The 27,798-nt window shown below is 38.4% G+C and overlaps 1 protein-coding gene across 1 annotated transcript in view; it reads right to left on the reverse strand.

Moving 5' to 3' along the window:
• Positions 1 to 27,798, reverse strand: part of GRIN3A (glutamate ionotropic receptor NMDA type subunit 3A) — a 183,594-nt gene that overhangs the window by 96,644 nt on the left and 59,152 nt on the right. Inside the window, exon 3 of the mRNA XM_081573222.1 lies at positions 15,844 to 16,891. Within this exon, the coding sequence (XP_081429348.1) occupies positions 15,844 to 16,891 (1,048 nt within the window). The remainder of the gene's footprint in view (positions 1 to 15,843; positions 16,892 to 27,798) is intronic.

Below are 27,798 nucleotides of genomic sequence, written 5' to 3' on the forward strand. Positions count from 1 at the left end.
CAGCATCTGAGACAGTGACAGTATGCCACTGTGGTGGTGGATGGAAGACACTCTGCATATACATAGCTCCTCCTTAGTGTATGAGGTACCCAGGAGGGTACAGTCTTGCTGCAACACTTCCCTGGGTAGGGTAGTGATGATGCTGATGGTGAGGATGGGATGGAATTAATCCTTCTTGCATCTGTGTCTCTCTTACTTAGTCAACACATACTGAAACATATACTATACTGTGTGGGGACAGATTCAAATGTCACAGTCTCAGGAGCTGTCTGTGCCCTTGAATCATCTTTGCATGTGAGCAGCTTTCCCAGACTAAGTCCAGGGGTGGGGATAAGGCTGTATGGAATAAATCGGTTGTGGAGGACATTCTTACTGCATGTATAAATGATACTGAATGGGAATGATTCACAGTCCGATTTGTTGGAAATGAATCCTGTCTCTACTATTTATAAGCTATGGAGCCTTGAATATAGCCACTTGAGGCTTCCCTGGTGGCTCAGGGAGGCTCTGCCTGCAATGCCGGAGACCTGGGTTTGATCCCTGGGTCAGGAAGATACCCTGGAGAAGGAAATGGAAATCCACTCCAGTATTCTTGCCTGGTGAAGTCCATGGATGAGGAGCCTGGCAGGCTACTACAGTCCATGGGGTTGCAAAGAGTCAGACATGATTGAGCAGCTAACATTTTCACTTTCAGCCTTGACTAACTAACCTAATTTCTTTTAGCCTTGTTTCCTCATCTGTATGCATGCAGTAAAGTTTAAGTGAGAAAAACCCATGTGAAGCAATTAGCATAGTCCCCAGAACAAAACAGGTGTCTAATAAACATTATTAATTATTTATTGATGATAGTTTCAGTACCTATTCCTGAAAAAGTTACATCTATGGTCTTATTACGAAGCTAAGTATTTCATGTATGATCATCACACTGAACATGTAAACCACAGGAAATGCACATACTTATATATCTACCTTGGTTTACATACTTATTTGCAGTAAGATTCACTTCCATTAATTCTATGTCATCAGATCATGCATGAGAAAAAGCCTAGATCAAATATAACTTCAATAAAGGTTGACAGGGTATTTTGGTTGGGGTTGTTAAAGATGTATTGTCATTTGGCATTTTTTAGGCAACAGTTTTCTGATAAAATGCTATGGTAAGGGCATTTCCAGGTTTGAAAAGTATTAATGAATTCTGACAAAGCATCTTTTCTAAACTTCAGCTATGTACAATATAATCTGTATATATAATATATGTAATGCAATTGAATATATATGTATATAGAGTGCAGCTTGGGGGTTTCCCAGGTGGTGCTAATGGTAAAGAACCTGCCTGCCAGTGAAGGAGATGTAAGAGATGCGGCTTGGATCCCTGGGTTGTTAAGATCCTCTGGAGGAGGGCACAGCAACCCACTCCAATATTCTTGCCTGGAGAATCCCATGGACAGAGGAGCCTGGCAGGCTATGGTCCATAGGGTCGCAAAGAGTCAGACATAACTGAAGCGACTTAGCATGCATGCATGCACAGTGCATGTGAATTGGCTGGAGCAGGCTTGTATGCAGTTGCAATTGGGAAAACTGAACCCCAACTGGGTGAATTTCCCAGACTGAGTTCATAATGGAAGAGAACTCACAGTTAAGCCTCCAGACTTGCCACTGGATACACTCATGGTTAGATCACATAGCTTCTGATCTGATTAAGGGCCAATATGTCAAGTTGAGACTAAATTAGAAAAATCCAACACTCACCTTAATTCACACTGTTAATGGAGCTAACAAATATATTTTAGACATAAAACTTTTTGGGGATTGCCTACAAAATCATCAGACACATATAGATATTTACTGAGCATGAAAATGAGACTCTTCCCAGGGCAAACCATCAAACTCAGCTTCAAATATCTATATATCTAATATCAGGACTTTGCCTTTTGTATCACAGTACCTCACCGCCTACCAGGGCTCTCCATCTATCCATCCCATAACACTGAATATGGAATGATCTGAATACTTCAAATGATTATGAGACCAAGCGGTGAAGTGTGGCCAAGTTGAGTCCAGAGAGAGGGTGGGAGCATCTCTTACCTGCAGCTGAAAGTTGTAGCCAGGTGATTTCCGTATTATGTCCAGGAGTGACCTGGAGTAATAGTTCTTCCTAATTATAATGTGTATGTCCATTTAACTTGTTTTAATTTTTATATAAGTGTATGTGTGTGGACATACAATCCACAGAAATGTATATGGATGATTGTTTATAACTACATAATACATATGTGAATGTTCAATCCCTGGGATGGGAAAGTCCCCTGGAGAAGGAAATGGCAACCCATTCCAGTATTCTTTCTGGGAGAATCCCATGGAGAGAGGAGCCTGGTGGGCCACAGTCCATGGGGTCACAAAAGAGCCAGACATGACTTAGTGACTAAAACAACAGCAACATATATGTGAATATTTACAGATGTCCTATGACATATTCATTGATATGAAAGTATCTATGTATAAAGACTGCTTTGTAAGGAGATTAATAATGTAAACAAAACTATAGGCCAATTTTCCCCTAATTTAAGGGAAGTGTTTGCAAAAATTTGGCACATTTTCTGTCTGTATTCAAATGAAAGAAGTGATCTTAGATAATCATTAAAGGAAACCCAGCAGGATGTCTAACTGAAAACATTTTGCTGCAGTTAGTATGAATTACTATATCTATTTGAAAGTAATAAAGCTTCAGTTATTTAAAAAATTCTATAAAGATGTCTCCTCAAAATTATTTTGGAAGTAGGTGACAAAATAAACAAGTTGCATGCTCATTTGTTCAGTTTTCTATTTATCAGCCTGAAACAGCAAGTCTTTTTTTCTTAAGTTCCTTGAATTAAAGTATATTCAGGAAAGGAAGGGAAATATCCATTTTTTAAAAACTCCTACTAAGTGTCATGTAATGTGTACCTGATCCTTGTTGTTGTTCAGTTGCCAAGTCATGTCTGACTCTGTGACCCCATGGACTGCTGCACACCAGGCTTCTCTGTCCTTCACTATCTCCCAAAGTTTGCTCAAATTCATGTACATTGAGTTGGTGATGCTATCTAACCATTTTATCCTCTGCCACCCTCTTCTCCTTTTGCCTTCAATCTTTCCCAGCATTAGGGTCTTGTCCAGTGAGTTGGCTCTTCGCATCAGGTGTCCAAAGTATTGGAGCTTCTGCTTCAGCATCAATCCTTCCAATAGATATTCAGAGTTGATTCCCCTTAGGATTGACTGGTTTGATCTTCTTGCAGTCCAAGGGATTCTCAAGAGTCTTCTCCAACACCACCATTCAAAAGCATCAATTCTTTAGCACTCAGCCTTCCTTATGGTCCAACTCTCCTTCAGTTCAGTTCAGTTGCTCAATCGTGTCCAACTCTTTGTGACCCCATGGACTGCAGCACGCCAGGCCTCCCTGTCCATTACCAATTCTGGAGCTTATTCAAACCAAGTCCATCGAGTTGGTGATGCCATCCAACCATCTCATCCTCTGTTGTCCCCTTCTCCTCCCACCTTCAATCTTTTCCAGCATCAGGGTCTTTTCCAATGAGTCAGTTCTTCTCACTGGGTGGCCAAAGTATTGGAGTTTCAGCTTCAACATCAGTTCTTCCAATGAATATTCAGGACTGATTTCCTTTAGGATGGACTGGTTGGATCTCCTTGCTGTCCAAGGGACTCGCAAGAGTCTTCAACACCACAGTTCAAAAGCATCAATTCTTTAGTGCTCAGCTTTCTTTATGGTTCAACTCTCACATCCAGACATGGCTACTGGAAAAATCATAGCTTTGACTAGATGGACCTTTGTTGGCAAAGTAATGTCTCTGCTTTTTAATATGCTGTCTAGGTTGGTCATAACTTTTCTTCCAAGGAGCAAGCGTCTTTTAATTTCATGGCTTCAGTCACCATCTGCAGTGATTTTGGAGTCCCCCCCGCCACCCCGCAAAAAATAAAGTCTGTCACTGTTTCCATTGTTTCCCCATCTATTTTCCATGAAGTGATGGGGCCGGATGCCCAGCTCTCCTTACTGGACCTCTAAATGTTTCTGACCTCACTCCATCATCTGCTGCTGAGGACCTAAAACCACCTAAGCTGTGGTAGCATTATCTATCTCACATTCCCATTCAAGAATCATATATCTCTTACCCTTGCCTCCACTATGGGCCTCATGGTCTTAGATTTTCTTTGCTTTGATAATCTGCTTATATCACTGTCATGACTCAAATGCTATGGGTCACTCTTGTATATAATTTGAAATTCACTTGGGTATACTCTTCAGTTGCAAGTGACAGGTGCTCCTGCCCTCTGCCTCTTTCCTACTGGACACACTGGTCAATTCTGCTTGGCCTCATGGCCAAGTGCATCATTTACTCAGTACTTATCGGAATGAATGGTTGACATATGCTTAGGCTCTAGGAATACAGATGCATAAGATAGATCTAATTTATAAACTCTCCTCTCATGGAGTTTATAATCTAGTGGTGGATGGAATCAGAACTTTGGATAGATATTTTACATCCATTGTCTCCTGTAATACTCTCAAATGAGGACACAGAGGTCATGGCAAGTAGCCTGTCAAACTCCACACAAACATACATCAAACTTTAGATCTGTCCAACACGAGGACTTTGCTCTTTGTTTCACAGTACATTGTCCCTTACTGAGAGGTTTTCCTTCAATTCATTTTACAGAATCTAGTATGAGAATGTTTGTATGATCTTATCTAAAGCATTTGTCTGATTGATCAATTTCAAAGTAATCCCTGCATAATGCTATAGCCCTATTCCAATGATGCTGCCATTTTTCATTCACTCATTAATTGAATAACATTTGTAAACTATTTACTGTTCCTCCAACACTCTGAGGATTCAGTGATGAGCAAGACACAGTGGGACAATTAGCTAAAATAGATAACATGACAATTTCAGATTGCATTAAGTCCTATGAAGGGAATAAACAGGATGGGAATGAAAATATGCTTCCCAAAGTCTCTTTGGAAAGCATAGCATCTTAAAGATGTAAAGACTTTTCTATGGAAGTGCTATCATTGAGAACTCACTCTATTTGGACTTGAAAGGCTGTAGACAGAAGGAGTACATGCGTAGCAAATAGTGCTATTGTGACTATTGTCTTGTATCTGAATTATTCTCATTTTTACTTGGCTTATTATGTGCTTTATAATAAGATAAATAATACATGAATATTGTAGAAAATATAAAGAAAAGGTATGATCAGCCTGGACAGCATATTAAAAAGCAGAGACATTACTTTGCTGACAAAGGTTCACCTAGTCAAAGCTATGGTTTTTCCAGTAGTCATGTATGGATGTGAGAGTTGGACCATAAAGAAAGTTGAGTGCCAAAGAATTGATGCTTTTGAACTGTGGTGTTGGAAAAGACTCTTGAGAGTCCCTTGGACTGCAAGATCAAGCCAGTCATTTCTAAAGGAAATCAACCGTGAATATTCATTGGAAGGATGGATGCTGAAGCTGAAACTCCAATACTTCGGCCATCTGATGCGAAGAACTGGCTCACTGGAAAAGACCCTGATGCTGGGAAAGATTGAAGGTGGGAGGAAAAGAGGATGACAGAGGTTGAGATGGTTGGATGGCATCACTGACTCAATGGACATGAGTTTGAATCAGCTCCGGGAGTTGGGGACAGACAGGGAGGCCTGGTGTGCGGCAGTCCATGGGGTTGCAAAGAGTCGGACACCACTGAGCAACTGAATTGAACTGAACTGTAGAAAATATGAAGTAGAAATAATAAAACAAATATTTTCTGTAATTACACTGCTCAGATACCAGTGCTGTTAACACTGTGTTATATTTTCTTCTAGTCACTTCTCTTTATAGCCTGTACAAATGCATATTATAAAATTGGAAATATATTTGTTTCCCAACTTCTTACTTAACATTATGTTTTGATTTTTTGACACTTTAAAAGCTCTTTAAAATTATCTCTACTGGATGCATTTTTATAGCACATAGTAACATTGTAATGCATTAATTGTGCTGTTGCTGGACATTTATGTGATTTCCAGGTTTTTGATGTTTTGAGAAAGGCTGCAGTGGATCTTTGCAATAAATCGATGTTTATATATTAAGTTATTTTCTTTGGACAGATTCCTAGGAGTGAAGTCAAGGATGAAAGGGCATGAACCCTTTTAAAGCTCTTGATATAAATGGCCAATTTGATTTATGAACATAGTGTAACAACTTACAATAGCAGTGTATGCTGGTGTTAGTCTTAATGTGCTTCTATCAAGATTAAGAACTATCAATAAAATATTCCTATTTTGTTAGGTAAGTATATCATTTCATTGCTGTTTCAATTAGACTTCCTTTGATTATAAGTAAGAGTTAACATTTAAAAAATTATTGGTCAATTTTATTTCTTTTCTGAATTGCTGTTAATATCCTTTTTCTATTATTTGATTTTAACATTATTTCATGTATAACTTGCTCTCTTCCTGAGAAGACTTAAGGCAGCTTAAAGGTCACATAAAATACAAGATAGCATAAATTAAAATAGTTTGAAGTAGAAAAACTACATCAAGCCAGAAATGATGCTTAAAATGTATACCACAAGACAATAAATCTGCTATTAGTGCACAAGAATTTTGCCTCTAAGCTCTTTAGAACTGAGCTCAAAAAGAGAATCTTTTCATTTATCCAATTCACAGTGACAGGGCGTGTGTGAGAGAGGACACTAATTGTTCAAGATATAATTAATGATGATATTAAAATCTGACAGTCTAATAAATTCTATTTTTTTATGTGTGACCCCTTGTTGTCATACACTGTGCTAGTTGCTTTACTTGGATTATTTTAATTTCCATGATTATTCAGTGGGGGGCAGTTATCTTATTACTGCCATTTACAACAGTGCTTGGCATATGGGGATAGTTAATGAGTATTAGCTTTTTCTGTTATTATTAATAATATTAAGTATTTCAATATTTAGAACAAGTCACTTGAATATTTTTTAAATAATATATATAAATAAAAATTTTTTTAGAAGATTCAGTAACAGTCAAACAAACCAATAAAAAAATTCTTTGGGAGTTTCACTGGAATTGCTTTAAATTGTAAACTAATTGCTTTAAATGTGTAAACTAGTCAAGGATAATTCTGACATCTTTAAATAATTAGCCTTCCAGTTTGGTAATATGGCCATTTGTTTGCTTGCTTGGGATTTACTAAAATAGCTTTATTAAGATATAATTCACATTCCATACAACCCACTCATTTATGATTCATTGGGTTGAGTATATTCTTAAGATACATGCAACATTAGCACATTCAATTTTTCATCCAAATCATCTTTTACATTTAGTACATTAAAATTAGTTTTCTTTTAATGCACTTCTTATAGAGGACACTTCCCTGATCTATCATGAATTTTTGTTGCCAAAGTGACTGGGATGTTTCTCCTCTTATGCTTTCTATCTAGAAGTACATGGAGCTCCGGGGAAGAGCCACTCCACTGAAACTAGAGCATTACTTAGATTTTTCTTCTTTTAAGAAATTTTCTCTCTAGAATGTCTGGCAACAAAACCTCTCTAGTTTATGACTTGTCCTTGTCTTGTTCCCCTTTCCCTGGCCTTCTGATCTTGTAGCTCATGATCGAGCATCAGGACTGCACCCTCTCCCTCCAGTCTCGGGCCTTCTGCTCATGCTGCATATCACCCTGAGATGCTGTCACCTCACTCAACTCCTCTTTTGCTCTTTTGCCTCCTTCAGGTCTCATCCTTCAGATCTCAGCCAGAATTGCCCTCCTCAGGGTGAGGCGAGGGATGGGTTTCTTGGATTCTCCATTCAGATCAGGTCTCCTGCCAGGCTCTCAGATTCTGTTGTATTTGCTTTCACAGCGGCTAATCACAGTTTAAATCATTACCTGATTTATATGTTCCCTTGATTAATATCTTTCTTTCCTACTAAACCCCACGTTGCAAGGACAGTGTCTGTTTTGCTACTAAATTCCTAGCCTCCTAGCATGGTGCCTGGAACAAAACTTGCTGTTATTGATGAATTAAAGGAAAAACAAATAAATGGCTTGGTGTAGTTCAGTTTTTTTTCTCTCACCTCAAACTCCATTGTCAATCTCTTGTGTGCCCTAGAGTTCTGGCACTCCCCCCTTCTTCAAGGCCAGCTTTTATTATATGAATTCCTATGTTTTATTGGGCAGCCACATGGTGTTATATGAAGATCAGTGAAGGTGGTTTTTATTATCTTGGGAGATACTTATCATTTTCTACTAAGGCTATGTGAGTGTACTGCACTTTAATATTTCTGATTAAAGTTTGCTTTTGTCTTCACAGGCAGGACTTTTTAATTTTTAATATTTACTTGAATGTTCACCAGGACTGTTTTTCTAAAGCAGGACCATCATTTGCCTGTACAAAAAAAATGACACTACTCTCCTAATCTCTCTAAGGAGGCGACTTTTTAAATATATATTAGAGACACAGGGCTAAAGGGCGCATTTTATAAGAGAAGCTGGAAAAGAAGAACTAGAAAGTGTATTAAAATTAGCAAATGGTTCATTTTGACTGCTCACATATCTTTTCAACTGTGTTAATTCAACTTTATGAGAGGAGGCAGGGTTTTATTTTCCAGTGTACCTTATGATTTATGAAGTGATCTTCTCATCTCTTATTCCTCAGCAGACTGAATGTTAATGGCTAGAATGTCCTAAGAATGCCCAGGTCTACTCCTTTGACCATAGATCCAGATGAAGACCTCACTGGATAAAAATAATACTGTATTTTTTTTCATCTGTCAATCATCTCAAAAGGCTAAGAGGAAATGACTTGTGATGATGAGGCAATGAGCACTTGCTTCCATCTGTCTACACTAATTTCTGCACTGCCTATAATGGATGGTGCTAGTTTTATGATTGAGAAATACCCATATAAGCTCTATTAAATGTATTACTCATAAATTCTTGCTTTCATGGTCTCATGCTTCAAGAGCCCACCTGCTCTGAAGCATGGAGCTTGCTTCCCAAAAGAGTTGGTGGGAGAGAGTGAGAAGCTACATATATTACCTTTAGTGTAAAGTAAATTATTCTGGCAAAACTAGTTTTGCTAAGTGAGGATAGAACTATTCTCTTGAATTTCATTTGCACAGCAGGTCAGTCCCTCTCCCTTGGGGTTATCTGTAGGAGCAGCCAGCAACAAGATTATTTCTTCCCTATGACCCCCTGTCAGAAAAAAAAAAAAAAGCATTCCAACCTGCCTTGGCTGCTGTAACTTGTAGTGAATCATAAATTGGTCTGTCCTGTACAGCATTTTGCATTTAATTTTACTTCTGATTCAAAGTGGTTTGTTGAAGCCAGTGAATTTCAGCTCTGAAATGGTGATAAAATGTTCACACTCTTAATGCTTAACAGTTTATTAACTATGTTAAGTGTATAGCCAGCATGCTAAACAGTTATGATCAAGGAGAAAAATGGAGCTATTTCAGTCATTGTAAGTTATCTAATATCATGGTTACAGATGCTTATGCAGCCAGGACTCAATTTGCTGATGGATTGAATATAAATACAGATCATAAATCTTACTTTTTAAGTCAATAGATTTTCATCCAAACACATTTCCCATAGGAATATTTTATAAGTTACTGTTTAGAATCCAAGACTGATACATTAAAAAAAAAAATAGCCAATTTTGGGGACAAAAAAAGATACTATTTACACAAAAATAAGAAAATGCTATTTCTATAATTTAAAATATTTTGTGTAACAGCAAAGTAGTTTTAAGAAAACAGTAGATGGAACTCTTAGGAATTGCTTGTTTAGACTGGGATTGCTTAGATGGCCTCTATGAGCCAAGGACATCATTTCCTAGGAACATATTTCTTAATAAAATGCTTCTAGGGAAGTTTGGGAGTTGTTATTCTCAAAGTTTCAGGCATGCAATTATAGAGGAGACATGGGGAGGTTATCCCAAGATAACTAAAGAAGAGTTAGAGAAAGGAAGGAGGCAGGTGTTCAAGAGCATTAATGTGGAGGCACCAGGAAATTTGCCTGAGGTGAATTAAATGAGCTGTGGGAAAACAGGATAAAAATGGCAGCATAGTACAATGAGAATTTTTCTGATACCCAGTAGGTGACAGAGATGAAAATATATGAAAGGAAATGAGACAGACCATGAGTAAGGGATGGAAGAAACCTCAGAGTGTGAACAACACTGCATATAAATCACCTCTCATTCAGTATTAGGAGAGTTTCACTTTACAATGGAAAAACAAATATCCCAGGAGAACAACAGGAGATCTGTGGCTTCCATGCAAATGATACCTTTTCACTCTTCAGAACTAAATGCTATGAAAATGGAAGTTTGAAAAATATTAGAAAAAAGCAAACCACATAAACCCAGTTTCATCAAACATTAAAATACACACATACATGCTAATTCTCACGGTTTGGACTGGACACTGATCTCTGTCCTCTCTATAACCACCTTAGTAGATGGGATAATATCAATCTTCATCTCAAGAAGTTAAAATTCAGTCTACAGAGAGGCATTCAAGAGCCTGTATGATTTTGCTTCAAGGTACTTTTATCTCCTCAACTTCCACTTCATCTTTCCGCAAAACCATATGCCAACTTGATGCCTGCTGCTTCTCCTCGAACAGCAATTTTTTTCCCTACTGCCTTCTCCCTTGGGGATCTCATACTCCCCACAGTGCTTTAATACACAGTGTCACCTCTCTGCCCCAGATTCCCACCAGTGTCAATGTCATTCCTGAAATCTGGCTCCATATTTCCCAGTGCCTGCTAGATTTCACCTGGATGCCCAACACAGATTTTAAAATTCAAAGTATGAAACTGAACTGATCAGCATAATTTCTAGTCCAAAAACTGCCTTTTCTGCTTCCCTGAATGGTACCATCATTTTATACACTCAGGCCTGCAACTTTGCACGTGTGACTTTCTGTTGACTCTTACATCCAGTTAATTGCCAAGTCCTGAATAGAAACTGAATAGATAACTACTGATCTGCTTGGGCTTCCCAGGTGGCTCAGTTGCAAAGAATCTGCCTGCCAATGTAGGAGACACGGGTTTGATCCCTGAGTCAGAAAGATCCCCTGGAGAAGGAAATGGCAACCTACTTCAGTATTCTTGCCTGGAAAATCCCATGGACAGAGGAGCCTGGTGGGCTACATCCACGGGGTTGCAAAAGAGTCAGGCATGACTTAGCGACTAAACAATAACAACAACTGATCTGGTCACCACAATGTTTCTTGACTCTTCTTTCTATCAGTGACAATATCTATAACTCCAACTCTTTCTCCAGCTCCAACACTGTCTTTCTCTTCTAATTGTGTTTAATTGCTGCTGCTGAAATAACCATGCTAAATGGATTCTGCTTCTCTGTGCTATTTCACTGTTCATAAATGTCAATGGATCTCTAGCTCAATGTCAAAGATCCTCTGATATCTCAACCAAAGTTACTTTTCAGACTTAGATCTTCTCTTTCCTTTCATGCTGTGGCTAAAGTGAACTCTTCAAGATATCCTGACTGTGCCTTATACGTTCTACCTCCAAGTAGTTTGTTCTGTTCTTTTTCTTGGAATGTCCATTCTTTCTTCCTTGATGCAGATATTCAAATTCCAAGTCTTCTTCAAGAATAAGAACACAGTTTATATTATTAATTAGTCAGTCAGTTCAGTCGCTCAGTCTTGTCTGACTCTTTGTGACCCCATGGACTGCAGCACGCCAGGCCTCCCTGTCCATCACCAACTCCTGGAGCTTACTCAAACTCATGTCCGTTGAGTCGGTGATGCCATCCAACTATCTCATCTGTTGTCCCCTTCTCCTCCCGCCTTCAATCTTTCCAAGCATCATGGTTTTTTCCAATGAGTCAGTTCTCCTCATCAGGTGGCCAAAGTATTGGAGTTTCATTTCAGCATCAGTCCTTCCAATGAATATTCAGGACTGATTTCCTTTTGGATAGACTGGTTGGATCTCCTTGCTGTCCAAGGGACTCTCAAGAGTCTTCTCCAACACCACAGTTCAAAAGCATCAATTCTTTGGCGCTCAACTTTCTTTACGGAGAGGGCAATGGCACCCCACTCCAGTACTCTTGCCTGGAAAATCCCATGGACAGAGGAGCCTGGTGGGCTGCAGTCCATGGGGTCGCTACAAGTCGGACACCACTGAGCTACTTCACTTTCACGCATTGGAGAAGGAAATGGCAACCCACTCCAGTATTCTTGCCTGGAGAATCCCAGGGACGGGGGAGCCTGGTGGGCTGCCATCTGTGGGGTAGCACAGAGTTGTACACGACAGAAGCGACTTAGCAGGGGCAGCAAATTTTTTTATGGTCCAACTCTCACATCCATACATGACTAATGGAAAAACCATAGCTTTGACTAGAGGGACCTTTGTTGGCAAAGTAATGTCTCTGCTTTTTAATATGCTGTCTAGGTAGGTCATAACTTTTCTTCCAAGGAGCAAGTGCCTTATAATTTCATGGCTGCAGTCACCATCTGCGGTGATTTTGGAACCCCTCAAAATAAAGTCTGTCACTGTTTCCACTGTTTCCCCATCTATTTGCCATGAAGTGATGGGACCAGATGCTATGATCTTATTAAGACTTCCATTGAAAGCAATTACTCTTTCTTTGAAATTTGATGTGTTTCATTTGTTTCTAAACTTTGGCATGCTTACACCTTTTTCTTTTGTAGTTCAACTTTTACTTTTTTAAGACCTCCTAACTGTTTTCAATAGTGGCTGTATCAATTTTCAATCCTACCAACATTTATAACTTTCTAAGTTGTTTTTCATGTGTTTTTATCTTTTTTTAATCTTTTCTCCTCTACTTTTTTACTTCTGCATTTTCCACATCATTTAGTGTAAAAAAAAAAAAAAAGATAGAGTCACTCAAAGAACTGAGCATTGTTAGGAGAGAAAAGAGCTCATGTGAGTGAGTGAAATATACTTAAGAATGAATGCTGAGTGACTGAAAGGTATGGAGATTGTTTTGATTATGCCTGTCATTGGGAAGATGAGGTCGTTATGTCATCTGCATAATACCACACATTTGGATGAAAACTGAACAATTCTGTCACCAACTTTATTCACCAAAAGTTCAGATGTTGGGTATTTCTTAATCAAATAACCTAGGTGTTTTTATATGGAAAAGAAGTGAGAGACTTTAGGAAAGAGACATATTTTTGGGAACCTTAGTGAAAATTCATCTACTATCTAAAATTGAAAATGTTTTAGATTTGGGTTTGTCCACTTCATTAAGACCTTAGTAGATGTAACACAAAGTTGACATGGTCCATTTCCTCTCATAGCATATTAAACCTAGATAGCATATTAAAAAGGAGACCTTTGCTGACAAAGTTCCATCTAGTCAAAGTTATGGTTTTTTCCAGTAGTCAGGTATGGATGTGAGAGTTGGACCATAAAGAAGGCTGAGCACTGAAGAATTGATGCTTTTGAACTGCGGTTTTGGAGAAGGCTCTTGAGAGTCCCTTGGACTGCAAGATCAAACCAGTCAATCCTAAAGGAAATAAACCCTGAATATTCATTGGGAGGACTGATGCTGAAGCTGAAACTCCAATAGTTTGGCCACCTGATGCGAAGAACTGACTCATCTGAAAAGACCCTGATGCCGGGAAAGATTGAAGGCAGGAAGAGAAGGGGACGAAAGAGGGTGAGATGGTTGGATGGCATCACTGACTCGATAGACATGAGTTTGAGCAGGTTCTGGGTGTTGGTGATGGACAGGGAAGCCTGGTGTGATACACTCCATGGAGTCCCAAACAGTTAGATATGACTGAGTGACTAAAATGAACTGATTCCCTCTCACTTTATCTGGAGGCCTGGGTTAGGTTTATAAAAATGTAACCTTTTTATTGGGAATGGAGTTGGGAATGGAATGATTGCTACTTTTTGCTTAAAAAAAAAAAACTGTTTTACTGCTGTGTATGGTTTATTGTTATGCTTTTCCTTTTAATCCTTAAAATAATAATTGCTTCCGGTTTCTCATGCATAACATCCATGAAAATTTTGATAATCTTTGGTTCTGATTAATAAAACTCTAGTCAGTATTATTATGTTCACCTTTTTACATATGATAATGGTCCGGAATCTTCACAACGACTGGCACATATATTGTCTCTTATACTAGATTGGATCAAATGGTTTCCAAGTTGAATTTGTAACTTAAGAATCACATTGCAAGCTTACTGCAAGAAAAAAAATAATTGAGTAAGCCTCTATTAAGATGGCAAATTTTTGTGAGATCCACAGGCCTCTTGGGGCAAAGAATAAACAGAGGCTGCTAATACCAGTGCAATATGAATGCTGAAGCCTCACCAAATCTCTCTTTAGGGTAACACATGTATTTATACTATGGAACTTATTTGTATTTACTAAATTCCAGATGATAACTTAAAGTCCTAACTGCACATTAAGAAGCAAATGCAATTCATTGCCCTGTTAATGATCCATTGTTTGCTGAATCTTTTCATGAGGTTCACATGTATTCAGGAGGTTTTCAGTATATGGGTCAAATTTCTCACATTCATTTGTTTGCAGAACAGACCATACATCCTAATCCAAACTATTTATGAGAATTCTCTAAAGTTGCCACTAGCCCTCTGGGCCACCCTATCATTTTACAAAAAATAGTAAATGTCCTATTTGTTCATTCTCTGTGCAATTAATTTTAAATATTTGATAAAAATATATGGTAAAGGGTTCAATATTATGATATTTGATGTGAAAAGGGATACGTGAAAAGTCATGATGGTGTTTCACAGTTTGAAATGCTCAGCTTAGCTCAAGATGCTTTAACACAGTGTGTCCTGGGTATGTTCACTGAATTGCAGCTTTCTCCAGTCTCTCGTAGTTGGGTTCTACAAACTGGAATATATGTCTGCTCTGGATCTGAATTCTGTTCCCCACTGGGACTGTAGTACTCCCTTGACTCCTTTTCTTATTGTTTTGAGCCCTGACAACGCCCCCCTTCTCCACTCCCACTAGGTTGGCCAAGTGTGCATCACTCGTAGTCATTGAAAGAGGTCTTGTCACCAAACAGACATGGCTATCTTTACTCAAGTATCACCACTGCTTTATCTGCTTACCTGAACCCTGCCCTCCTCCTTTCTTCATAGGGTCAGATGTCTAGAATATCAAAGGTAGCCTAGAATAGAGATGATTGTCTTGAATATTCTTGGACATTGTAATGTGACTGGTGACATCTTCCTCCAACCCTAAGGTGATCAGCCTTTCTTACCCAAAAGGACACTCTCTTCCTAGTTAATCTTGCCAGCTCAGTTAGCTTAGTACTCCTTGGCTATACGCATTGAGTTTTCTAGCTTTCTGACTTTGAGTGCTTACGATAAAAAGTTAGTTCTTTCAATTTTACAATTTTTCATGGTGAAAAAGGATTCTTTACTATTTAAATTTGGACCTTATTATTTATTCCCATTAATTCCCAAGAAAAGTAATTAATCCGTTTTTGAAGTTTTACTTTGGGTGAAAATACTTTGTAAGACTATTCCCCGATAGCCATTCTGCCAGATGGTTAACTAACACAAGGAAAAAAACTGCACTAACAGACGTTTCTATGAGACTTTCTTTGAAACAAAATCTCCTAAAAACATCCCTCACTCTTTTTGTTTCATTTAATAAAGCAATGAAATATTTAGTGCAATTAGGCAACAGACTTTTTGGACTAGTCTCTACAGGTGGTTCAGAGAATATTCTGTGTTAGATGAAAGCATATAAACTACTAGCATAAGACACAATATACAGAGTTAAAATGGACAATAAGGAAATCTAGAGTAAAAAGAAGTATTACCTTAGGGTCATGTATTCCAGAAAGCTCTTCATAGATCTTCTCACCTACCATAACAGCAGCCAAATTCGCCGTGTATGTTGAAAGGCAAAACATACAGAAAATGGCCCAAAGGTTCATCAGAAACCTTCCAGTCCAGCATTTTGGGGGTTTGATAGCTGCTGTTCTACCAAACAAGAGAGCATAACAGACATTCAAGGCTGAAGAGAAGGAGAAAACTTTACTTCTATTCCGCCCCTTGGGAGTCATGCCAAAGGGGCTCTTCCATTCATAGACAGTGAGGAAAATGGCAGTGATGTGCAGAGCCACAAAAATCCCCAGCCACATTGTCCAGTGCAGTGGCCACATGAAGGCCCCGATGGGAGCTGCTGTGTCTCGTGTCCTCACTAAGATGCCCAAGCTGGTGGAGAAGAAAGGGCTGGTGAAATCTATCACCTGGCTTCGTGCAGTATTGATGCTGAAGGAAGTGACTGCCAAGTGGGCTGACCCACTCAGGAGATCACCCACCAGCCCAGTCCAGTGCCCATTTTTCCAGGCTCCGTATTTGCCATCCCCAACAATATAGAGATCAAAGTCAAAGTTCATGTCTTCTGCTAGTTTTTCCAGTAGATCGATGCAATATCCATAGCAGCACTTCTTCAATTTTATGGGCACTGTATCATTACTGCTATGGAGGCTGCTAAAAAGGCTGTCCAATATGGAAGAATCATTAGTCATGGGGTTTAGACAGAGTTGTCCAGCAGGGCACAAGCCTTCATCATCGACCTCCCTTGTGAAGACAAATGGATGCTCTATCAGCGTAACCACTCGCAAGTGTAGCTTACTAGGGTGCTGAAAGTGGGTTTTGTGCCTCTGGGCTTGCTCTGGCCATATTCCATAGTCCATGACAATCTTCCCCCTCTGCCAGCTGCCCAAGCGTGTCCACATTGGCTTTCCCATGGGGTCATTTTGCAGATTCCAGATGAAAAAATTGTTCTCCGAGCTGATGATAGTGGAACCTTTCACTTTGATGGAACCACTGAGGCCTCTGAAAGTGGTGTTGGCTAGAAACCTGGCAAAGAGGAGTAAAGGCGGAAAGTAAGGAAGAGGGTGAGGGAAAAATCAGGAAGCAGTGCCCATCTTTGCTTCTCTGTCTTAATAAAAAAACTATTTTTAAAAAAAGGCATTGCCTATAATTACTTTAGGAATTAATAAGCTGAACTCTTTCTAGGAGAAGAGTCCTATTTCATTGAGAAAATTAAATCTCATCCTCATGTTCTAACACCTGGACTGGGTGTTTGACTCGTGGTCTTACTCCAAATCTTTATTCCTAGTTAAGGGGTATGTTAATTAATTTGTTATAAATGGTTAATTATATATTCTTACAACTTTCCAAGCTATGAAAGTTCTCAGCATCTTTAACATATCTCATTTCTACTGTTTACCATATTCAATTGCAAATAAATCAGCTCAATAAATATCTTTGGTGCAAGGAATAAGTTTTAATAAGTATGCATATACTTTAATAATTGCTTAACATTATATTCATAATTCTAGAAAATAGCCAAATCTTGTTATTGGTGTTTCTCCTTATAGAGTGGAAATAATCAACATGTCTGTCCCCATGAGGCCAGTCAAAGCTGCATGTTGGATACCATCCATGGAACAAAGAAAAAGAGGATAAATAGACTTGCAGTTCCCAGGACAGCCTCAGGCTAACTTCCCTCTAAGTCATTAGAGAAAAACAATTGGCTCTGGCTCTAGGGAGAGCTTCTGCCAGAAGTCAAAGAAAGGAAAATTTCCAGCTGAATGATGTACTGATTCCTAACACTGTAAACTAAGGCACTATCAGTACATGTTCTGCTATGGAAAAGGCAGGAAGATGCTTGGTCAAAGTCTCTTTCTTGAGTTTTGGAAGAAGAGACAAAAGAGGTAACACACAGGCTTGTGGCATCTCTGCACTCTTAATTATGGCCTTGTGTCAGAATGAAAGCCCACAGTCTGACATCAGACACACCTGTGTTAGAATATTGGTCCACTCACCTTCTAGCATTGTCCTTGGACACCGATTTACTGAACTCTAAGCTTCAGTTTTGTCATCAGCAAAATAGGGGAAATAATTACATTTTTATTTGTAAATTACTTCCACTGTAAGGGTTAGAAATAATTCATGTGAAGTATATATTATACCTTTTGACATAGAACAAATGTTCCAGATATGGTGACTATTGTTTAACGTCATTTAAATTTTTTCAGTCAAGGCCATCCCCAGTCACTTTTCCTAGTCTTTTAATAGAACTTTTGCGTTGGGACACACAGTATTGCATTATGATAAACTCATAGAGGGTACTCAAGACACATTTCAAATTAAAAGAAATTAAAGTGAAATGTGCACTGTAACATAGAAGACTTTTGTGAAGAATTGGATGATACAAGTCTAGGTCCTTAGCAGAATACATTAATCCATTGTTTACCACAAATTACTCTGTAATTTACAAATGCAAATACCAGTAGTAGGAAGTTACACTGCCACAGAAGAAACACAGAGAAATCAGAAAGTGTGAAGAATGTACTAATTTTCATTAAAGATATAAATGTAAATCACATTTGAAGATCCTTCCATCACTAAATGCAATGTAACTGCTCATTTTGGTAGATTGTGTATAATAGTAACTGTTCACATTAGCACTCCCTTGAGGGACTCTACCACTTAAAATGAATTCTGTTTTGCAACAAGTAATGAAGTCTCTGTTATCTTAGATTTTAAAACAGTTTTCTGCTTCTTTGGGGAAGTAGAGAACCAAATCATTAAAATATACAGATTAATCAATCGATAATTACCTAAGTAGTAGAACAGAAGAATGACTATAATTGTGTTTCTGATGAGCAATCTACTATTAGATTTGTTAACACACACACACATACACACACACATGGGGATATAGCCTAGGGAATAAAATAGTTATTAGTAAATAGGTTAATTTTACTTGGTCAATTTACTGATCAGGAAAGCAAAGTTGTAGAAAAAGAAACTCTTCATTATTTTAAGAATATAGGGGGCTTAATGATTATAGACTTTTAACTGGATGGACCTACAAAGCGCTACCACTGAGTAAATATATACTTAAATTATCTCAGAAAAGAGGGTTTCAGGAATCTTTCAGAGATTAACTCCATCATTCCAGTAAAACTTATTCCTCATTGTTCATGTTAAATAACATTCAACATGGCCATGACTAAAGAACAGTGCTCAATTACCTCTGAGGCATTCGTCTGTCACTGAAAGACATATCAATCAGGATCTAAATGTTTTCCTTTCCCCAGACCGGACAATTCCAGTGTTTGTTTCACTATGGAATTGGCACCAAGAAACTGGGTCTCAGAGCACCTCCATTTATGATGGATTATTTCTATTTTATTTTCAGTTTTACAGAAAAAGTAAAATAATCTTATTAATAGCTTTAGTTATTGTCACCTTCACCATGTATTCTTTATAATGGAATGGCAATGTGTAGCAAAGTTGAATACTAATGTATTAGTTAAAAGATTACAATGTTGAAATCTTGCTTTTGTGTTAACTGATTTCTACCATGTTCCTTTTTATCTTGCCCTGACTCTTCTTGGATGAACAAGAAAAAGGAAAATCAGGAATAACTTTATTGGCAAGGTAAACTGATACAAATATATACCAGGTACTGTTCTTAGTATGAGTTGTAAAGATGAAAGACACACTCATTATTCTTAAGGAGCTCAAAGTCTCATGATGGGGAGAGAGAAAAGCAAACAGGCAATTCTAAACCAGTGTAATGAGCACCCTGATAGAGGTAGAATTGGGGGGTATTTGGAGAAGACTCTTGAGAGTCCCTTGGACTACAAGGAGATCAAACCAGTCAATCCTAAAGGAAATCAGTCCTGAATATTCATTGGAAGGACTGAAGCCGGAACTGAAGCTTCAGAGTGAAGTTGAAGACTGAAGCTGAAACACCAATACTTTGGCCACCTGATGTGAAGAACTGACTTACTGGAAAAGACCCTGCTGCTGGGAAGGATTGAAGGCAGGAGGAGAAGGTGAAGACAGAGGATGAGGTGGTTGGATGGCATCACTGACTCTATGGACATGAGTTTGAGTAAGCTCTGGGAGTTGGTGATGGACAGGGAAGCCTGATGTGCTGCAGTTCATGGGGTAGCAAAGAGTCGGACATGACTGAGCGACTGAACTGACGAACAGAAAGCAAGGGCACCTGCAAATTCCACTATCGGGGTGACAAGAAAGGCTTCTCAGAGGAGGAGGTATGAGAGCAGAGTCTTTTTTTTTGTGGGGGTGGGGGATTGTAATAAATTTTACTTCCTGAGTTAGAAGTCCATGAAGCTAGGAATCTCATGTGAAGTGAAATGTTAAGTTGCTCAGTCGTGTCTAACTCTTTGCGACCCCCATGGACTGTAGCCCACCAGGCTCCTCTGTCCATGGGGTTCTCCAGGCAAGAATACTGGAGTGGGTTGCCATTTCCTTCTCCAGGGGATCTTCCCAACCCAGGGATTGAACCTGAGTCTTCCATATTGCAGGCAGATTTTTCTACCACCAAGCCGCCAGGGAAGCCCTAGGAATCTCATATTCACACTAGATACACTGAAGACAAACTTTGTCTAATCAACAATATTGACTCAGGACAGTTCTGCCATTTGCTATATAATTCTCACCAATAATCACTACTTTGGAGTTCAGTGCAATTCCATAGCATATAGGAAACCAAACTTATTAAAACAAATACTTTACCTTCAAAAGCCACATAACCAAATAGCAACATATGCAGAGAGACAAGCAAAGATGTAAGTATAGAAAGGATATATTTTTAACTCATTATCACTAAGCTGCAGGGCACATTAACAATGATTTGCCCTTCTTCTGCTCCAGGCACTCCTTTTCTTGAAATATCAAATGTAAATGCACGTTAAATGATATTTTAAAAGAAAAATAGGAGCAATCACTGGAACAATCATATGATTTTGACATTGTATGTATTTTTTCATGTGTAAGGAGATTTTATTTATAATTTGATTTGGGAAAGTTGTCAAAAATGTTAAAAGGTTTGAATATTTAAATAGGATGATAGGTCATTGTGAAATAATACTTAGTTATCAATTTAACTGAAGTAATAATGAGAGATTTCAAAGGCAAATATGAGATAACATGAAAGAAATCTTAGAGAGCTGAATCTTGAAGAAGGAATTATAGTTAAGCAGGAAGAGAAGCTAGGGACTGATGCTGTCAGCCCAAGGAGATGTGTGTGCAAAAGCCAGAGACAGAGAGAGCAAGCTGCCTGATGATGAATTATGAGAAATAAGGCTGGAGATGAGGGTGGGAAATGAAGTACAAAAGCACTAAGATCGTGATGAATGTAACAGCCATCGAGAGAATTTTTCTGAGGAGGGACAGGATCATGAGATTTAATTTTAGAAAGATCTTGTTTTCTTGCTAGCTAAGCGGGAAACAGTTTGGAAGGAGAAGTGGGCTGAGCACAGTTTCAGATGTGAGGAATAATGCTCCTCTTTTCCTCCCCTGGCTTCCTCTCTTTCTCTCTGCTTGCTTCACAAGGGGCTTAAAGTGACAAGGGCTAAGTAATAACAGAAGTGGAGAAAATGGCATAATCAGGAGATATTATAGTTTCCAAAAGAAGAGTAGTGATTTTAAGAGTGTCAAATGTACAGGGTTGCCTTTAATTCACAAACTATACTAAGAATGTGTAAAACTTGACTTGTTGGAAGGTCATATAGACAAAACCTGGAGTATTTGGTTGCATATCAGGTAAATGTAAGCCCATAGAGCACTGTGGGGGAAAAAGAGAAATGTAATATCAAATTCCTTTAATAGTAATTTAGAACCTGGATCAGAGGTACCAATAATACCGCTACATTCTGTGCTGATCATACTACCCCTCCAGTCTAGCTATGAATTCCCAATAGATCTTCCAGTCAAGTATTATGAGTGAAGATAAGGAGGTGGAAAATTTACAAGAATGGTAACTATAACAATCAGATTGGAGAGCAGAATAGAAACATATTCAGGTTGCAGCTGGACTCTAGATGTTTCGCTTGTCCATTTTATTAGACTGGATTTTATTTAACAGGAAAAGGGGAGCCATGAAGGTATTGAAGTACAGCAATGATATAACCATAAGTTTGCATTGATAATACTCCTCAGGAAGTGGGCACAATGTATACACAGGAAGGAAGAGATAGTGATCGGGAGACCACTTAGAAGATTAATACAATATCTTTGTCATGGTATGATAAGAGTCTTGATATCACTCCATGAGTGAGAATCTGGTGCGCAGTGAGTATTTAAGAAAGCATTTCAGGTATACACACACACACACACACACACACACACACACACACACACATACACATATATATTTTATCAGCAGATCTCTCAAGGTATCATTCTGCTTGAAATAATAAAGCTCATTGGTTAATCTGCATGGAGGTAACTTGCTACTTCAGTAAAAGTTCCCAACTATGTTACTAATTAAGAACATGTGTTTATTTGAGTAGGAGCTGAGATAAAATCCTAATTCTTCAAATTATGTAAAAAATGTTTTTGAGACAGTTCACAAATATAAGCAAGATCAGTGTTTAATGTATTTAAGATCTTTTAAAAGCCACATTTGCATACAAAACTTGACCTACTAATTAAAAGATTTTCTTATTAAAACAAATGAAAAAGATGCTAACAAAACAACACATCAGCAAATCAATCATTCACTCAACAATACTCATTTTACCAGGCACTGCTCTAGGTTCTAAGAGCTATAGTAGTGAACAAAGGAATAAAGATCTACGTAGCTTCTATTCTATTGAGGGGACAGAATAAATATTATAAATGGGGAATATGAATGGGGTATTAGTGCTAAGTGCAGAAGCAAAAGAATAGAGCAGAGTAAGGACGTAAGATGAGTCAGGGCTGGTGGTGGTAGTGTGGCATTTTAGGTTAGGGAGGCCAGGAGAAGGTGATATTTGTGTTAAGGGCTGAAGAAAGGGAAGGAGCTGACTAGGATGATCTCTGGGTAAAGAACATTCCTGTATAGGGAGCAAGGAGTCCAATGTCCTTGAGAGGGACTGTGTCTGGTATGTTTGAGGAAGAGCTAAGGGACGGAGGAACAGGGGAGTTAAAGATGAGGTCAGAGGAAACTTATGGGGAGTGGGGGGTGGGGAGAAGAGGATTTTGTCGATCACTGTAAGGGCTTTGTTTCTTCTCTATGTGAGATGGAAGCCACTGGTGGGTTTTGAGCAGAGAAGTGATATGATATGAGCTACATTTTAACAGGCTTGTCACAGCGTCATGTTGAGAATGGACTACTAAGAGACAAAGGCAGAAGCAGAAATAGCAGTTAGGGAGCTGTTTCAAATATCAGACAAAAGTTGATGATGGTTTAAGCTGAGGTAGTAGCATTAAAGGTGAGAAGAATTAGTTGGATCTTGATAAACTGTGAAGCTATAACTGACAGGGTTTGCTGAAGGCTCAGACATAGCTGCTAGGAAAAGGAAACGCAAGGATGACACCAAGGTTTTTGCCCTGAGAAATTGGAATGATCGAGTTGCCATTACTTGTAATAAAGAAAACTGTGGAAGAATCAGGTTGTGAGGTGGGTGAGAACAGCCAGGAGTTTGTTCGCTAATGTTAAGTTTGAGATAGTTTATAGACATCCAAACGGAGTTGCTAAGTAGGTAGGTGGAGAATTCTGGAGTTTAGGAAGAAGGTCTGAACTGGATATACAATGTGGGAGCCAAAACTCCATATATGATATTTGACGTCACAATGGTAATTGTAGATGAGAAGTCCAAGGAATAAGTCCAGGGCTTTTGGAGGTGGTGCAGGTGAGAAAGAACTAGCAAAGGAAACCAAGAAGTAAGCAGAGACACAAGGAAGGCTGTGTTGTGCTCTAGAAGACAAGTAAAAGAGATCTTTTTAATCAGGGGGCAATGATCATCTGTGTCAAATGCTTCTAACAGCTCAAATTCACTGAGGACTGACAACTGACCATTGGCTTTAGAAACATGTAGGTCACCAGTGACTTCATGAGAGTAATTTCAGTGGAGTGGTTGGAGCCTACTGCTTCAAGGGAAAATGGAAAAAGAGAAACTGAAGATAAGTCTTTAGAGAGTTATGCTATAAAGAGGAGAAAAATGGAATAGTGGTGGAGAGGAAAAGTTAAGCAAATATCTAAATATTATGAGCTTCCTCCGTGGCTCAGTGGTTAAGAATCTGCCTGCAAAGCAGGAGCCACAGGAGAAGCAGCTTCGATCCCTGGGTCAGGAAGATTCCCTGGAGGAGGGTATGGCAACCCACTTCAGTATTCTTGCCTGGAGAATCCTAAGGACAGAGGAGCTTGGTGGGCTACAGTCCAGAGGGTCGCAAAGAGTCGGACATGACTGAAGCAACCTAGCAAGCATACATGCATAAATATTATATATATATGTATACGTATGTGTGTGTAGGATTTTAAGCTGATGATAATGATCTAGTAAAAATAGAAAAATTGGGGTTTTCCTGCTGGCTCAGTGGTAAAGAATCTTTGATAAAGGTTGGTAAAGAGTTGGATTCCTGATCCAGGAAGAGTCCACATGCCACAGAGCAACTAACCCCTGGGCCACAACAGTTGAGTATGTGCTCTAGAGCCCAGGAGCCACAACTACTGAGTTCACCCAGCAACAAAGACCCAGCACAGCCAAAAATGAATAAATAAATAAAATCAATTAAAAAAGTAGAAGAATTGTTGATGTAGGATAGAAGAGAGAGAATTCCTAGGACAGTTCCCTTGAGGGGCAAAAAGGATTGTACTCTAAGGTGCAAGAGAGGGTGATGCTCTTTGCTGTGACAAGAAAGGAGCATGGACATGGGAGAAGGCAGAGAACACAGGTGGGTGGATGAGGACAAGAGAGTTTGTGGAAGTTCTCTCTTGATTGCTTTAACTCATTTAGGGCATTTAAAAAGTAAATTATAGAGCTCATTATACTCTCCCCCTTATAATTCATTTGAGAGACGTTTTATTATATTACTTTCAAAATGAGACCAGAGGTACTCTTAAGAAATGTAGAAAGCAAATAACTTTCATAAGAAATGTATTAGGTCAATTTCAACTAAAATGTTTAGTGTTTTGTTTTCCCGCTTGAGTTTGCGAGAGTAAGTTGGGAAACTACCTGGACCTGGCGCTTTCTAAGAAACAGCAATTTTTCAATCATTTTTTCAATCTCTTCTATTAAACTTTCCATTTCTCTGGGTTCATTTTGGCAAATGATGTTTTCCTAGGAATTTGTTGCTACAGAACTGCACAGAACATCATTTATACTAATCTTAAGATTTTTCCTCAGTTAGTTTGGGTTTTTGTTAATTCCTTCTTTCTAGATCTCCTCCCATCTCTCTCTTTTCTAGTTTTTTGGATGAGGAAATATTTATGTTCATATATTCTTTAATAATAGAATATTAACTGTAGTATTTATTAATTTATTGGATTAACTATCCATGTATTATTTTTACTTTTCAAAAATTTGCTCTAAAACTTACTAAAGATAAATAAAAATCTTCTGCTACAAATAATATCGCCATGTTCTTAAAGATTTTAGGACCTGTTGCCCCCTGATTTTTCTTCTATCTTATTCAGCATATAAAGTTTCCTTGGCCACCTGATGTGAAGAACTGACTCATTCAAAAAGACCCTGATGCTGGGAAAGATTGAAGGCAGGAGGAGAAGGGGACGACAGAGGATGAGATGGTTGGATGGTATCACCGACTCGATGGACATGTGTTTGAGTAAACTCTGGGAGTGGTGATGGACAGGGAAGCCTCGTGTGCTGCAGTCCACGGGGTCACAAAGAGTCGGACATGACTGAGCGACTGAACTGAACTGAAAATTTCTTTAATCTTATGTTTTTATGTTCATTATAAATTTGCAACTTTTCTTGTCTTGAACTAGTTCTATCCACTATCCTGCTGTTTCCAGCCTTCATTTTGGAGACGTATGAAAATACCTTCGTGTTGCCTAAATGTATCATCATCTTTATGTGTCTTCTTCCATGCCAAGTTGAATATAAGTCATACGTTTATTTCTACTTTGATCTTTTTTTCACACATCAGCTTGTCTCTTTGCATGTCTGTGTCTCATTTTCATTTCCTTTAAAATTGTCCTCTTATCTTTGTTTATCCCCCCATTATAGTTGCCTTCCATTAATCATGTCTGTACCTAGGAATATCTGTTTTGCTCTGTAAAGCCTTAAAATTTATTTTTCCCTTTGGAAACTTTGTATCATTAAAATCTCTGTATCCTCTTATTTTCTTACATCTTGAAAAATGAGCTAAATTTCCTTTCCCACGATCATCTTATCATATTTAACATTTTCTCCCAGAGGAATGAGAGATTTGTTTGTCCTCCATAAAACTCTATCAAATTTTTTAGCCTGTAAGAACATAATTTTGATATTTTGCTTTGCCTGATTAGAAATATTTGGCTATGTTATTGACATTCTCCCCAGCTCCCTTTGCATCAGCACCACCTAATTATTATCAGGTTTACTTGCTCTTATGCACTGAATCTAAATATGTATTTCTTGATTATTTTAAATTTAGTTCCAGATCTATTGAGCATAGCAGAAAAACTCAATAAAGTTCTTTTAGAATGAGACAAAGAAATATTTTTTAAAGTTTCCCTTTCTTCTTTTTCTAGAAAAAGTGGAGAAGAGTTGGGAAGAGATCCACTGATGTTCAGAAATCCCATCTTTTCTTCATGTTATTCTTATCTACACTCATGCAATGAATCTTCCTATCAAAAAATCATCCTAAATTCTACACTTTTGCACTTGTCACAAGTTCACAATTAATACAGTTTTGCCCCTGCTCTTTATCATTGAAGAGCCTCTGAAGTATATGCTCTTCAGATAGTCTTATGTCTTTTAAAAAACTGATTTTTTTTTACAACCTCCATAGACCTCATATTGTATGAATTATTGGCTAAGCAGTCTATGTTTGCACTTTAATCCATGTGCGTAGTTTTTCTTAATTCTTAGACTTTGTCATAATTTAGGGAACTTTTATTCCCGAAATTACTCTCATTGTGCCTCTCTTTCCCCAAGTATTCTTATAGTTTCCAGTATGTGGGTTTATCTATGGTTCTCTCCTTTCCCTTTAATGTTCTTTCTCTACTTTATTTTTCTGAACTTTGTCTTCCCCTCTCTTTATCTTCTTCACCTCTCTCTTCCTTTTGGTGAACTTTGTATGAAGGAAATATCAATATTCCATCCTGTTAGGAAAGAGATCATGTCTTAAATCAGCTCTTGACCACCCCTAGTTAATTTAACTGTTTTTGTTGTTGTTGTTGCTATGCTAGGCTCCCTCCCACTTCTGAAACCTATCTATTTACTTGCCTTTATTTTTCAACATCACTTTCACCATCTCTTCCTTATTTTTAATTGCCCTTGAGAATCTTTGTCAATTTGTATGGCCAGCTACTAAGTTTAGCTTTTCCTTTGTGGCTTCTTTCACTGAATGAGACCCCTGTGCTATCTGTCTCTGCCTCTATGTTACAATAACATGAATTTGCCATCTTAGCCATGGAGCTTACCCTTGGTCCAATTCTGTCGGAGCATATTGCTTTGCTTTTGTTCTCTATATGTGGGGGATTAAACATTAAATGTAGATGATTTTTTGAGCTACTTGTAAAATGGCTCCTTAACTGTCCTCTGGAATCCTCCTTAATACCCTAATGTATAAGTATTTAGCAGCTGATTTACTCCATCTTTGAGGTTTTAGACTGTAAGATCCTTGAAAGCATGGATTTTGACTTTCTCCACATTTTGAGAGCAGTCTCTTCCATACAGTTGCTGTGGGAAATGGAAAAATCCTCCCTTTCCCACTGCTCTGCTTTATAACACTGCAGGCTGTCCAGCTGAAAGAGACTTCAGTGTTCATGCAACAGTCTATCACACTGA

This window comes from Giraffa tippelskirchi, chromosome 1 (genome assembly GCF_054371585.1).
Source record: "Giraffa tippelskirchi isolate mGirTip1 chromosome 1, T2T-mGirTip1v1.2.pri, whole genome shotgun sequence".
NCBI lineage: Eukaryota > Metazoa > Chordata > Mammalia > Artiodactyla > Giraffidae > Giraffa > Giraffa tippelskirchi.